This window comes from Lynx rufus, unplaced genomic scaffold (assembly GCF_022079265.1).
Source record: "Lynx rufus isolate CCGP_SWC_20201006 ecotype Redwood Valley unplaced genomic scaffold, mLynRuf1.p SCAF_10, whole genome shotgun sequence".
In the NCBI taxonomy this organism is placed as follows: Eukaryota; Metazoa; Chordata; class Mammalia; order Carnivora; family Felidae; genus Lynx; species Lynx rufus.
In genome coordinates, this window is record NW_025814824.1 from 80663869 (window position 1) to 80677654 (window position 13786).

Here is a 13786-nt window from a genome sequence, read left to right on the forward strand (position 1 = left end):
TAAATCTCCACTGTTAAATACTGAGGATGGCATTATCTGTTTTCCTAACTGGGCCCCGACTAGTGGTAAAATCCTTGTGTGTGCCTGTATGTGTGCATGTGTGTGATATGAATCAATTTGTGTAAAATACAAGTGTCACTGTGTGTGTGGGTATTCATGTGGTGGGTATATAAATGCATATAAAAGGAATAGTGAGGGATAGGTTTTCAAAGGGAGAGTAAAGGAGGGGCTTTCAATTTTCTCTGTATCTATTACATTTTCTTTTAGTTTTTATAACAATCAGTCTCATAGTTTTAAAACGCCTAGTTCTTTTTGAGTGACTCCGTTTCCTAAGTAATGATCCGTCCATCTGATGGCAGCTTTAACATCTTTAATGTTTTGCATAGATAGGATATTACTATAGTTGCAGTGACTTCTTATCCACACCTCCAGACAATCCCTTTCTTTTTTATTTTTATTTTATTTTGTTAATTTTTTAGATTTAATCTTATTTGAGAGAGAGAGATGGGGGAAGAGGCAGAGGGAGAGAGAGAGAGAGGGAAAGAGATAAAGAGAGAGACACACACACACACACAGAGAATCTTAAGCAGGCTCCATGCTCAGCACAGAGCTTGACGGGAGCCTTGATCCAACAACCCTGGAATCCTGACCTGAGCCAAAATCAAGAGTTGGACCGGCTGAGCCACCCAGGCACCCTGACAACCCCCTTTCTTAAGCAGTATGAGAAATGTGTATCTACATGGATCAATAAAAATATTTCAGGCTTCATTTTCTTGTGACAGATTCTATTTTGTTCAATGTAATCCAACAAATAATATCTCCTCAATATTCACACAGGATATGAAATCATTGTATCTCCATCTGACATCAGTACATTCATTCTGCAATTGCTGTATCCCATCTTATACAGTTCACAATGAATATGAGAAGTATGAGTATTCCATATTGGCGGTCTTGCCATTTTGCTAGTGATTTTTTTTTAGTGCTAAAATTTATCAAGTGCTAATTTCCTAAGGAATAAGACAAAAATGATGCTCTTATTTTCAGAAATCTGAAGGAAGTGCTATAAAACTACAATTTCACCCTAAGATGTTTATAATCCTTTTTAGCCCAAGAGAGTTTGATATTATGAATATTAATGATATCTGTTCTAGTAAAATCCCAGCAATATTCCGGTGATAAGAGCTTAGCAGGTTTGTGGAGAAAGAAATACTTATTTAAGTGGCTTTCATCATGCCATACTGCTTCAATGCTGTTTTTCTTGTCATTCATGATTCCTTTCAAGCACTCCCTGGCAATATTGAGAACTTGGGTAGGAGTGCCACCAAATACAGCAGCATGGTAATAAAAATCTCCCATGCCAGTAGGTATATATGCTTCTGATAACTCACTTCTTTCATATGGCACCTTTATCAGATCTGCCTTGTACCAGTAAGCATGTAACTGAGCCACTGACTCCCCCAGAGTCTCCACTCCATATTTCCTTACGAAGATTTGATCTACATCCATGCAGAAGAGAAAGTCGACTTCACGCTGGATATGATCTACAACATGTTCACTAATAGTCTTCATGCGCATCATGCTGACATCTTGCCATCTCTTCTCTCGCTTAATTTCAAACACTTTGATTGTACGGAGGGGACTCAGCTGTATCCAAGGCATCCTGGAGAAGTCATCTATCAGGACATAAATTATGACTTTATGGCCAACCATAAAAAACATATCTGCAGATAGTATAAATTTCCTCAAATAGTGGTCGATATATCTGTGAAGTAAACAAGAAATGATTAAGTTCTTTGTCTTCTATTGCAGTGAAATGCATACTACTTAACTTACACTGGTCGTAGTTTGTCCAGAAATACTAGTAGGCAAACTAAATATTAGATACGCTTCTTGAGTTATATTTAAGTAGCGTAAAAGAAAGTGAAATTATCTGCCTTTCCTCTCCCTGATGGGGTTCTGTGGATCATGAGAAAAGAGGACTTCCTTACGAGGGGGAATGAAACATGGTGAGATCGGTAAATGGCACAGAGCCCTGTCGCAAGATGAGAGCCAGAGTCTTTAGGGTTGTCTGGGAGGAAGGAGCTTGTGTTGGGGATCGTAGGCAAGAAGGTCTTGGGTCCTTGCATGAGCAGTGATTGATGTCCGTGGCTTGCTTTATGAGGAGGAATTTATGAGGAGTCAATAATGCAGACATACATGTCTCAGCTTCAGATAATGTTTATATAATCATTAAAAATAAGTTCTGGATATTGATCTAAGTTTTAAGAAACATAGTAGATGGAGTCGGGAGAAAACTTTCTAGTTTGGAATATCTGAAGTTATGGTAATTTAATAATTAAAGCAAGATAAATTATGACAAATACCTCTTAAAATATTCTACTGAGTTGGAAGCTAGCAACCCAAATACAAAGAGATACCATTTATCCGCATTTTTTTATGGTCAATGCTTTTGTACTGTGTTCCAGAAATCCTTGCCTCCTCAAGGTAGTGAAAGTATGCTTCTATATTTTCTTTTAGTTGCTTTATTGTTTTCACTTTCACATTTAAGCCAGTTATCCATTTGAATTAATTTCTGTGTATGGTATAATACAGGGCTCTTTGGTATTGGTCTTTGCCTTCGATAGTAATCCTATTGGCCAAGAATGCCTGGGACTCACCTAGGCCCCTGCTGCTTGTGGTGAGACCCCCACAGACATTTCCCTTACCAGCCAATGTTGTGGCTGGACCAGCCCACACTTACAAGATACTCCTCAGCAGCAACCATCAGAGAACTTTGAAAAAACAAAGTTCGTTACTCACAAGTCCTGGAGGGTACAAGGTAGGCCCAGGGCCACAGAACGAGGTCTTAGGTAAAGGGAGAGAAGGGGGCGATCCTTGGGGATTCTGCCTTTATTTGGCTGGGGGATGGGGTGCCAAGGCTTTCACAGCTTCACTCTTTATTGCAGAATTTGAAACCTAAGAGCAGGAATGAAAGTGCAGGAAGGAAAGTGCGGGGTCACTCAGGTGGTCAGTTACACAGGTTACCCAGGCCTTTCTAAAAGGGGAATTTCACAGGAGGGCCGACCTGCCTCTTTACCCAGTTGTTTAGTTAGTGACCAACCATGTTATAGCCCGCAGTATGTTTATTCAAGTTGGATGTCTTTGAAATGAGTGCCTCAGTAATCAAAAGTGTAATGTCAGGCATTCACAAGAAAAAAAAAAGGTTATCATCAGGCACTTTCACTGCTATGGTGAACTTATTTTTTTAAATTTTTTGAAAACTTTCTATTTTGGAATGATATTAGATTTATGTAACAGGTGTAACTGTATTATACAGAGTTCCCATATACACTCTATGCATCTTCCCCTAATGTTAGTATCTTATATAATCATAGTACATTTGTCAAAACTAGGAAATTATCAGTGGTTAAATACTATAACTTAACCACAGATTTTGTTTTTTTCACCTGTTTTGCCCCCAGTGGGCTTCTAGTTTGCAAGATCCAATCCAGAATACGCATTGCATTTAGTCATTATGTCTTGTTAGGCTCCTCCAATCTGTCTCCATGTCTCTCCTTGTCGTTTATAACCCTGACCATTTTGAAGAGTACTGATCAGGTATTTTGTAGAATGGCCCTCAATTTGGGTTTTTCTGATGTTTTCTTAGGTAGAGATAATTTCAATACAGTCACATTTGTCAACCTCTTCCTTTATGATTAGTATTTTCTGTATCTTGATGAAAAAATCCTTTTCTGTCTTGATTTCATTCAGATACACTGCGGTTTGCCCTTTAACTTTTGGTCTTTAAACTACTTGGGAAGTATGTTTGTATATGCTTGTATATGGAATGCTGTAGAAAGGTGCAATTGTGATTTTCCCATGCCGACATCAACTTTCTCCAGCATCATTTATGAAAGTCTTTCCCTACAGATCCACAATGTCATAGCCATGGTCTTTCACATTTGCATGGGTGTTTCTGTTTTATCATATTGGCTTATTTGCTCATCCCTGGATGATTGTGAATTTTATTGATTTTTTTTTTCAAAGAACCAGCTTTTTGATTCTTTGATTTTACTCTATGGATTTTCTGTTTTCAGTTTCATGGATTTCTGTTCTCATCTTTACTATTTCCTTACTTCTGTTTACTTTGGCTTTATTCCGTTCCACTTTTTCTAGATTTTTGAGGTGGGATTATCGATAATCTCCCATTTTCTATAATAAAAAGCTTGAATGTAAAGGACATTTGGCATTACCTACCTTCCTACGGCAAACACAGTCAGCCCCACGGTAATTTTATGTTTGGCATAATACTGTTCCAAAACTTCTTCATTGAAAGTGCCATGCCACACAATTGGAGCTGACCAGTTGGTGGTGGTCAGGTTCATGGACTGACTGTAAGAAAGACATAAGAATTGTGAACAAGATACCTTTTAATAAAACTGTGGTAGATGTTACTAATATATAGAGCCTGTGTCTGGTTGCAGCATTTCCTTACTCCTAATCCAAAGCCTTGATGGTTATGACAACCCGGAGAAACAGCTTGTCAGAAATGGCCAGATCATTACAAAAGTACGTGTACAGGTTAGTTACACTGTGATTCCAAGATCGTTGAGGACACAGTTAAAACGTCACCCTAAGTATAAAGTAACAATAACTCTTATATTTGGACAAAATCTCCTGGTCTTAGGCTCTTTGACATTAATTGCTTTCAGAGACCATATTTTGAAAAATGACCTTCCTAGGTTCATAATCTAAAATGCTGCCAGTGCTAATATTACTGCATACTGTCAGAATCAACTTTGTCAGAACTCTAGAAGGTAGCCAAAAGTTTAGAGCAATCAAGCAAAAGTTAAATCAAGAAAAGGACGACTCAACACAATAGAAGGAAAGGTTTGTGGTATTTTAACTTAGCCTTTGCACCAACTCACTCCCAGTATGGCATAGTGTTGAAAACAGCAAACCATGTTCTCAGTTTGAGTATCTGCTTTGGGATGGAGAAGAGTGGATCTAATTCCAAAGGAAATGTGTTTGTCCATTTTGGCCCTAGAAGTCCCCAAAGGACTGGACTCCTAGTGCTTCCTTTTGTTTCACTTAACTCAGAACTCTCTCAAAATGGAAAAGTGGCTAAGTAGAGGGCAATTCTTGAAAACATTTTAAAAAGAAACAAGCCCCTGCCATCTGAGGCAAGAAATTACAGTTGGAATAAACATAGATATGCTGAAATCCTGGGAGGAGAAAATTGGGAGAGAGTTCTTTGAAAAGTAAAGGCTTTAACAAGACCCCTTGTATAACGAGGAATTAAGAAATCCATACACGTGTTCAGGATTACATGCTCAGAAAATATCCCTGAAGATCCTAAGATTTCACCTCTGGCTGATATTTAGGCTCAGTCTAAGCAGGAAGTGAAGACTAATGCAGAGTTGTAAACAACTGGGCTGTGTTGAAGGAGGGCCCAAACATAGAGCCAGTCTTCAAAGACTGTAAGAGGGTTATTTTTTTCCCTCATTCTTTTCCTTTCCCTTCTCTTCCCTTCCATTTCCTCCTTTCCTTTCCTTTCCTTTCCTTTCCTTTCCTTTCCTTTCCTTTCCTTTCCTTTCCTTTCCTTTCCTTTCTTTTTTCTCCTTCCCCTCCTCCTCTTCCTCCTCCCCCTTGGAATTCTCCTCCTCCTCTGCTGCCGTCATCTTCTTCTTCTTCTTCTTCTTCTTCTTCTTCTTCTTCTTCCCATTCTCCTCTTACTCCTTCAATTATCCTACAACCACCACCACAACCACCACCACTATGGCTCTAGGTATTTAAGGTTATCTTTAACAAACCAGTAGCTGACCATAAGCTAAAGGAACAGAGACCTCTCAGACCAAACAAGACAAAGAATACAGTCTTTAAAAATAGTCTGGAAAAGTCACCAAACAGACAAATAACTACAATCCACAGCAAGCAAGAACAACAAACTCTGAGGCAAAAGAATCAGCATTCCAAAGTAATGACATTATAATATACAAAATGCCTGTTTTCAACTAAAAATTATGAGGCATACAAGGAAACAAGAATGTGTGGTCCATTGATGGGAGGAAAGAATTAACAAAAACTGTCCCTGGGGAAGCCAGACATTGGGCTTACTATAACAAGACTTTAAATCAACTATTTTAAATATGCTGAAAGAGCCAAAGAAAACCATGGAAAAAGAACTAAAGGAAATCAGGAGAACGAAGGCTTAACAAGCAGAGGATGTGAATAAAGAGATAGAACTATAAAAAGGAACCAAAAAGAAGTTCTGAAGCTGAGAAGTGTAATAGCTGAAATAAAAAAAACTTGCCATAGGATTTCAACAGCAGACCTGAGCAGACATACATAGAACATTTTAATCAACAACAGAATACATATTCTTCTCAAATACACATGGGACATTTTCCAGGATAGATCATATGTTAGGCCATAAAACAAATCTCAATAAACTTAAAATGGTTGCAAACATACAAACTATCTTTTCCATTGACAGTGGAATGAAACTAACAGCAGAAGGAAACCTGTAAAGTTCATAAATAAATGGAAATTAAACAAAACACTCTGAAACAACCAATGGGTCAAAGAAAAAAATCACAAAGGGAATTAGAAAATACATTGAGATGAATAAAAATGAAAATACAACATACTAAAACTTATGGGATGCAGTGAAAAGCAGTACTCAGAAGGAAGTGTATAGCTGTAAACATCTGTATTAAACAAGAAGAAAGATACCATATTGATAACCTAACCTTCCACCTTTAAGGACCTAGAAAAAAATAGCAAACTAAACCCAAAGCAAGAAGAGGGAAGAAATAATAAGGACTGGAGCAGAGACAGCGGACATAGAGGAAAAGAAAAACATGACAGAATTAATGAAGCCAATAATTGGTTCTTTGAGAATATCGATAAAATTGACCAATTTTTAACTAGACTGACTGAAACCAAAAATCCAGAAATGACTCCAATTATTAAAATCAGGAGTGGAAATGGAGACACTACTACAAACCTTACAGATAGAAAAAGCATTATAAGAGAATACTATGAGCAATTGTACATGACCTTATTAGATAAATAGATGAAATGGACAAATTCCTAGAAACACACGAACTACCAAAACTAGTTGAAGAAGAAATAGAAAAATTTAATAGGCCTGGAACAAGGCAACAGAATTAATAAAAATAATTGGATTGGCAATCAAAATTCTCCCAACAAAGAAAAGCCCAGGACAAGATGGCTTCATTGGTGAATTCTACCAAACATCTAACAGATTAACACCAATTGTTCTCAAAGTCTTCCAAAGAAATTGAAGAAGAGAGAGCATTTTCTAACTCATTCTATGTGGCCAGAATTACTGATACAAAAGCCAGGAAAAAACACCTCAGGAATACTGTAGACTAATATCCATTATGAATAAAAATGCAAAAATCCTCAACAAAATATTTGTTAACTGAATCCAACAGTATATTAAAATCTGAAGTTAGATTTATTCCAGGAATGCAGGCTGGTTCAACCTACAAATACCAAAAACAAACAAAACAAAACAAAACAAAACACAAACAAATACCAATCTATGTAAAACACCATATTAATAAAATGGAAGTAAAAAACCCACATGATCATCTTAAGTGATGTAGAAAAGGCATTTGACAAAATTCCCACAATCCTGCATGATAAAAATACCCAACAAACTAGGAACAGAAGGGAAATTCCTCTACATGATAAAGGGCATCTTATGTAAAACTCACAGTTGACATCATACTTATTTTTGAGAGACTGAAAACTTTTCCCCTAAAATCAGGAACAAGACAAGGCTGTCTGTTTTATCCACTTCCTTTCAACATTGTACTGGAGGTTTAGGGAAGTTGGGCAAGAAAAGGAAATAAAAGGCATCCAAATTGGAAAGAAAGAAGTAAAACTATCTCTACTAATAGAGAAGATTCTAAGCAGTCTTCCAAAAAAAATCTATTAGAACCAGTAATTGTTGCAGGATACAAGATCAACATGCAAAAATCATTTATATTTCCATACACTAGAAACGAACCATCTGAAAATAAAATTAAGAAAACATTTTCATTTATAACAGGAACAAAAAGAATAAAATATTTAGGAATACACACAACCAAAGGAGGTGCAAGACTGATACAATGAAAACTATAAGACATTGTTGAAAAAGATTAAAGAAGGCCTAAATAAATGGAAAGACATCATGTTTATGGATTGGAGACTTCATATTGTTAAGATGGTACTATGCCCCAAAGTGAGCTACAGATTCAATGTCATTCCTACATGTACTGCATTGAATAGTAACCCTCCCCCCAATTCAAATCCACTTGGAACTTCAGAATGTTACCTTATTTAGAAATAGTGTCTTTGCAGATGTAATTAATTATGATGACATCATTCTGAATTAGGTTGGGCTTGTGAATCCAATGACAGGTGTTCTTTTAAGATGAAAGGGCACATAGAGGAGAGATACAGATAAGGCCATGTAGAGACAAAGGCAGAGACTGGAGCTATGCTTTCACGCCAAAGAATGCCTGGGGCCACCAGAGTCTTCAAGAGATAGGAAGAATTCTTCTTTTGGGCTTTGGAGGGAACGTGGCCCTGCTGACACCTTGATTTTGGATTTCTGGACTCCAGAGTTGTGAAGAAATTAATTTATGTTGTTTTAAGTCATGTAGTTTGTTGTGATTTGTTATAGCAACCCTGGGAAGGTAATACACTATCACTTTTCTAACTGCTAATTTAATTTAATTTAATTAATTATTTTTACTGAAATGAACAAACTGAGCCTAAAATTCATAAGGAATTGTAAGGAACTTCAAATAGCCAAAACAATCTTGAAAAAGAAGAACAAAATTGGAGGACTCACACTTCCCGATTTCAAAGCTTACTGCAAAGATACAATAATCAAACCAGTGTGTTATTGACATAAGGATAGACATATATAGGTCAATGGAATAGAACTGAGTCTGTAAAAAGCCCATACAACTATGATTAGTTAATTTTAAATAAAGGGTGCCAAGACCATTCAATGGGGGAAAATAGTCTTTTTAACAAATTATGCTGAGACCACTGGATATCTACATTTAAAAAAAATGAAGTTGCACTTATCTCCCACCATGGATAAACGTTAATGCAAAATGGATCAAAGACTTAAATGTAAGAGCAAAAGTTATAAAACTCTTAGAAGAAAACTACAGTAAATTTTCATGATCTTAGATTTGGTAATCATTTCTTAGATGTGACACCAAAAGCATGGACATCAAAAGAAAAAAAATTAAATAAATTAGACTTCCACAGAAAACAAAATTTTGTGCATCCAAGGACACTAACAAGAAAGCAGAAAGGAGACCCACAGATAGAAACTGGCATTTTACAAAAGTAAATATCCAAGTGGCCAATATTCATGGGAAAAGGTGTTCAACCTTGATGGTCATCAAGGAAAAGAATGAAAACAGAATGAGAATTCTTGTACAGTTGGAAGAAAAAGATTCTATTGGGGCGTGTGGGTGAGTCAGTCAGTTAAGTGTCCAACTCTTGGTTTCAGCTCAGGTCATGATCTCTTGGTTTCATGGGTTTGAGCCTCGCATCCCGCTCTGTGCTGACAGTGTGGAGCCTGCTTGGGATTCTCTGTCTCCCTCTCCCTCTCTGTCCCTCCCCGACTCATGCTGTCTCTGTCTCTGTCAAAATAAATAAATATATTTTTAAAAAAAGATTCTATTAACTATTTCAGAACCTGTTATGGACTGAACACTGTCTCCCCCCAATTCATATGTTGAAACCCTAATCCCCATTGTGGCTATTTAGAGACAGGGCCTTCAGGGAGGTAATTCAGGTTAAATGAGGTCATAAGGGTGGGGCCCAAATTCAATAGGACTGGTGTCCTTAAAAGAAGAGACACCAGGGGCGCCTGGGTGGCTCAGTCGGTTGGGCGTCCAACTTCAGCTCAGGTCATGATCTCGCGGTCCGTGAGTTCGAGCCCCGCGTTGGGCTCTGTGCTGACAGCTCAGAGCCTGGAGCCTGTTTCAGATTCTGTGTCTCCCTCTCTCTCTGACCTTCCCCCATTCATGCTCTGTCTCTCTCTGTCTCAAAAAAAATGAATAAACGTTAAAAAAAATTAAAAAAAAAAAAAGAAGAGACACCATGGATGCTTGTGGATGATGGCGCACAGAAAAAAGTCCCGGTGAGGACAAGAAAGCCCAGGAGAGAGGCCTCAGGGGAAACCGAACTTCCCACACCTTGACCATCCACTTCTAGCCTCCAGAAGTGGGAAGAAATAAATTTATATTGTTTAAGCCAAAAAAAAAAAATGCAGTGAAAACTGAATTTTATTGGTAGTCAATTTGGAATCTGTGTAAATGATTATATGGTTTTCTCCTTTGTTCAATTGTGATGAATCATCACGCTGACTTACAAGGATATGCCTTACTTGTCTTGTGAGTGGGATCCTGTGCCAGCTATTAAGCTAACATCTTTCGTAACTAAACCCACCGCACTGTGCTGGGCTTTCTTATATTGAGCCAGGACTCCGCAAACCACATCTCTTCTTTGCCAACAGGCACCCTGTTAGGCTCTGCTAATAGAGGGCACTGGAGGAAAATTACAAGCCTGGGGGAAGAAGGAACTTGCTCTTTCCTGTTTCCAGGGGGCTCCTTATCTGCCTCCTCCTCCTGCAAGTCTCCACCACCAAGATATAGTTCCATCTGGATACAAATTTCAGCTTTTCCAACATTGTCAAACCCAGCCTCATTGTGCCCCTCCATAGAGGTCTGGCTCCTTGTCCCAAGAGGCCTTTCTGGAGCCTGGTAGTACCAGCACCAGTTGAGTGGGTCTTAAACTCACTGAGTTTAAGCTCTCCAAGTTTCTAGGGTTTAACAATTTTGGCCTCTTCCTTCTGTTTCTTCAGCCCTTTTCCTGGGGAAAATAGTTACTTCCTGTGGTTGTTCCCCCCATGACACCTTAGAATTCTCTTTTCAGACTTTTCACTTACTTATACTAGTTAACAACTAACTAGGTAACTTTATACTAGTTAACAGTTCTTTGTATGAAATGCTTTTTTAAAATAACCGGTGTGCTTTATGTGTCCTTGTTAGATCTGACAAAAGTTGTAATATCATAGGAGGATGGTTCATGGACCATTATCCAATCATGATCTTAGCTGGACATCTCCTTTCAAAGTTTTAATTCAGACAAGTCCTGAAGCCCTGCACCACCAAGGAGAAAGACACGTGGGTACAGTAAGGAGAGGGAGACAGAGAGGCTGGAGGAAAGCTGCTGTATTAAAGTGTGAAGTGCACAGACAACCCATCTATCTGACTGGGGCTTTGGTTCCCTCGTTGGCGAAATGAGGAGAATCAAGCAAATGGATCAAACATGGACCCTTCACATTTTGACCTGCCATAATGTTAGGTTTGGGTTTCTGTTGGGTTTCTGTCATCTATACTCATTTATGAAGGATGTGGGCCTTAATGTCCACTGGGACACTGCTTATTTTTTTGTAATGTAATCAAAGATCAATCTCCCGCCCAACAGTTGGAAGGCCAGTTGTAAGTATTATTGACACAGTGTTAGTTTCTACTGGGCAATCTATGGATTAATCTCACATATGTTTGACTTGGAGTTCTTACCTAGGAGAAAACCAGTCTGAAAGCTTTAATTCCTTTGATGGACTGTTCATAGACCTATCAGAAGAAATAGTGCAAAGAATCACACTATATCTATTGAGCTTGAGATAATTGAATGTCTACCAAATCAAGGGTTATATTATGATACGATGTAAAATGCAAGATAAGCATGAAGCAGTAAGAAAAGCAGTGATGAACTTTGAAGGTAGTGGCATGGAAAATCATGATTTCTAACCTTGACTGAGGCTCTGTGCTGCCCAGAAATCTTTATGTGTTTCTACAGTGCTCATTCTCCTTCTTCTCACCGATAAATAGCAGTCATCACATGAAACCTCCTTCAATTTTCAGCCACCTCGCCTCCAAGTTCATCTAGAGTACTGATTTTCCCCCCCTCTATTGCATTGGAAATAGATCCCTACTATCTGTCTAAGGTTAGCCTTAAATATCCTGTCTGCTCAGAAGCCCTGATTTGAGAGTCATTCTCAGAAAGGTTTTTCCTAGGCTTTCTATCTGATCGATTGACATTCTTGCAGGCATTTTCCTATGGCTTCAAATTTGTATGTGCAACTAGACTTCTCCCGGGAATTTAAGGCTCAGACATCCAACTGCATTCTGAAGTCTCCTGCTTGAATTTCGCACAGATACCACGAGAAGAAGATGCTTAATGTGAAAGTCATCATGTCTTCCCCACAGTAGGAACCCTTCAAATGTTGCTTTATCTCACTGGCTCCACTTGGATTAGCAAGGCAGAAGTGTGAGAATCATTCTACACTCAGAGCATTCCCTAAATCCCAGCCCCAAATCCATCTTTAAACCCCGCTGGTTTTATCTCCAAAACATCTCTCAAATCCATTCCCTATCTTCATTCTCTGCCACCGCATGACTCCAAGTCACCACCATCTCTTATTCGGGCTATTGCAGTAGCCTTCTAATTGGTCTCATCGTCTGTGCACTTTAATCAAGACTTTGCAGTATGAAAAATGTTAAAGGTGTGCAAACTGAAAGAGAATAGTATAATGACCCTCCATATTCGATCCCCCCAAATTAACACTGTGATACCCTCTCTGCCTGTCCTTGTCCTGGCCCTTTGCAACCCATTCTCCATATGTCCACTCTGCTTCCTCTATCATGTTCCTGAAGCTTCAGTTGCTCCCATGTTATTATTCTGTTTAACAGTGTTCAGTGGCTTCCCATTGGCCTAAGGATCATGTTCACACTCCTTCTATGGCCATAACATTCTGCATAATCTGACCCTTCACCTTGTTCTAGCCACATCTCCTATGGGGCCCCACAATTAGAATGTTCCAGACTCACTGGCCTTTTTAAGTTTCCTTAAAACACTCCACGCTTCAACCAGCTAATTCTCACACAGCCTTTAGGTCTTATTTTAAATATCCTCACCTACGGGAAGTATTCCCTAGCCAGCTAGAGGAGGTTAGATTCCCTTCATTAATAGCTAATACTTATGGAATACTTTCCCGAGTGTTATCTAATTTAATCCACCCCTGTGAGATAGGTACTGCTATTATTATCATCCTCAATTTGCTAGACAAGGAAACTGAGGCACGTGGACCTATTATTCTCTTGTCCATAGTCACACAGCAGGTGGAAAGACCAGAAGTTGGGCCGGGGTCCTTACTTCCTCCTTGCTATACACTCTAATGGCACCCCGGCTAACACATCTTTGGAGAGTTGATCCTGGGCTGAGTTAACGAGGGGCAGCTGTGGATCTGAGTCATACGTCACAAGTCCATCTTTGTGCCTGTGTACACAGATAGGAGCACTGCGGCGTCCAGGGTGTGACTGAGACGTGGCCTTCTACGCAGGCACCCGCCTTATCGACAGCGAGGCCTTTGGTTACTGAGTATCGGTGTGTTAAGGCTTTAGAATCATGATGCGAAGAAGACCTAATATTAATGATGGAATGATTGTCAGATTGTGTTGCATTGTGTACATTTTATCAGAAAACACTTTAATTCATTTTTTCTCCCAGCCTCTGCTGCAGCAGACCTTCCTTGCACGTTCCCACCTTTGTCTACAGGTTTTCCTGCTGTTTTCAGGTGGTTGACTGTGAGCCACGGCTCCGTCTGGGGGAAACATACTCTCCCATGAAAACCATCTTACTACATTATTTTCATGCACAGAGCAGCTCACCTGCATGTAGAGTCATGGTC

At 38.9% G+C, this 13786-nt stretch overlaps 1 protein-coding gene and 1 non-coding gene across 2 annotated transcripts; both read right to left on the reverse strand.

Annotated features, from left to right (window-relative positions):
* Positions 1 to 1071: 1071 nt before the first annotated feature.
* On the reverse strand, positions 1072 to 11665 carry LOC124524600 (N-acetyllactosaminide alpha-1,3-galactosyltransferase-like). The gene is made up of 3 exons (XM_047096936.1): positions 11616 to 11665; positions 4240 to 4374; positions 1072 to 1765 (listed from the first exon to the last, which is right to left on the reverse strand). The coding sequence occupies exons 1-3, from the start codon at positions 11663 to 11665 to the stop codon at positions 1072 to 1074; spliced, it is 879 nt and encodes a 292-aa protein (XP_046952892.1).
* Positions 5416 to 5493, reverse strand: LOC124505370 (small nucleolar RNA SNORD19). The gene has a single exon (XR_006960645.1). It is a non-coding gene; the product is annotated as a small nucleolar RNA SNORD19 (small nucleolar RNA).
* Positions 11666 to 13786: the final 2121 nt, after the last annotated feature.

Excerpts from the sequence above, each read along its gene's own strand:
- LOC124524600 (XM_047096936.1), bottom strand. The coding sequence starts at position 11,665 with ATGAACAGTCCATCAAAGGAATTAAAGCTTTCAGACTGGTTTTCTCCT. Across the intron at positions 4,375-11,615 it reads TCAGACTGGTTTTCTCCTAG|TCAGTCCATGAACCTGACCA; the intron begins GTAAGAACTCCA and ends TCTTTCTTACAG. Across the intron at positions 1,766-4,239 it reads ACTGTGTTTGCCGTAGGAAG|ATATATCGACCACTATTTGA; the intron begins GTAGGTAATGCC and ends TTTACTTCACAG.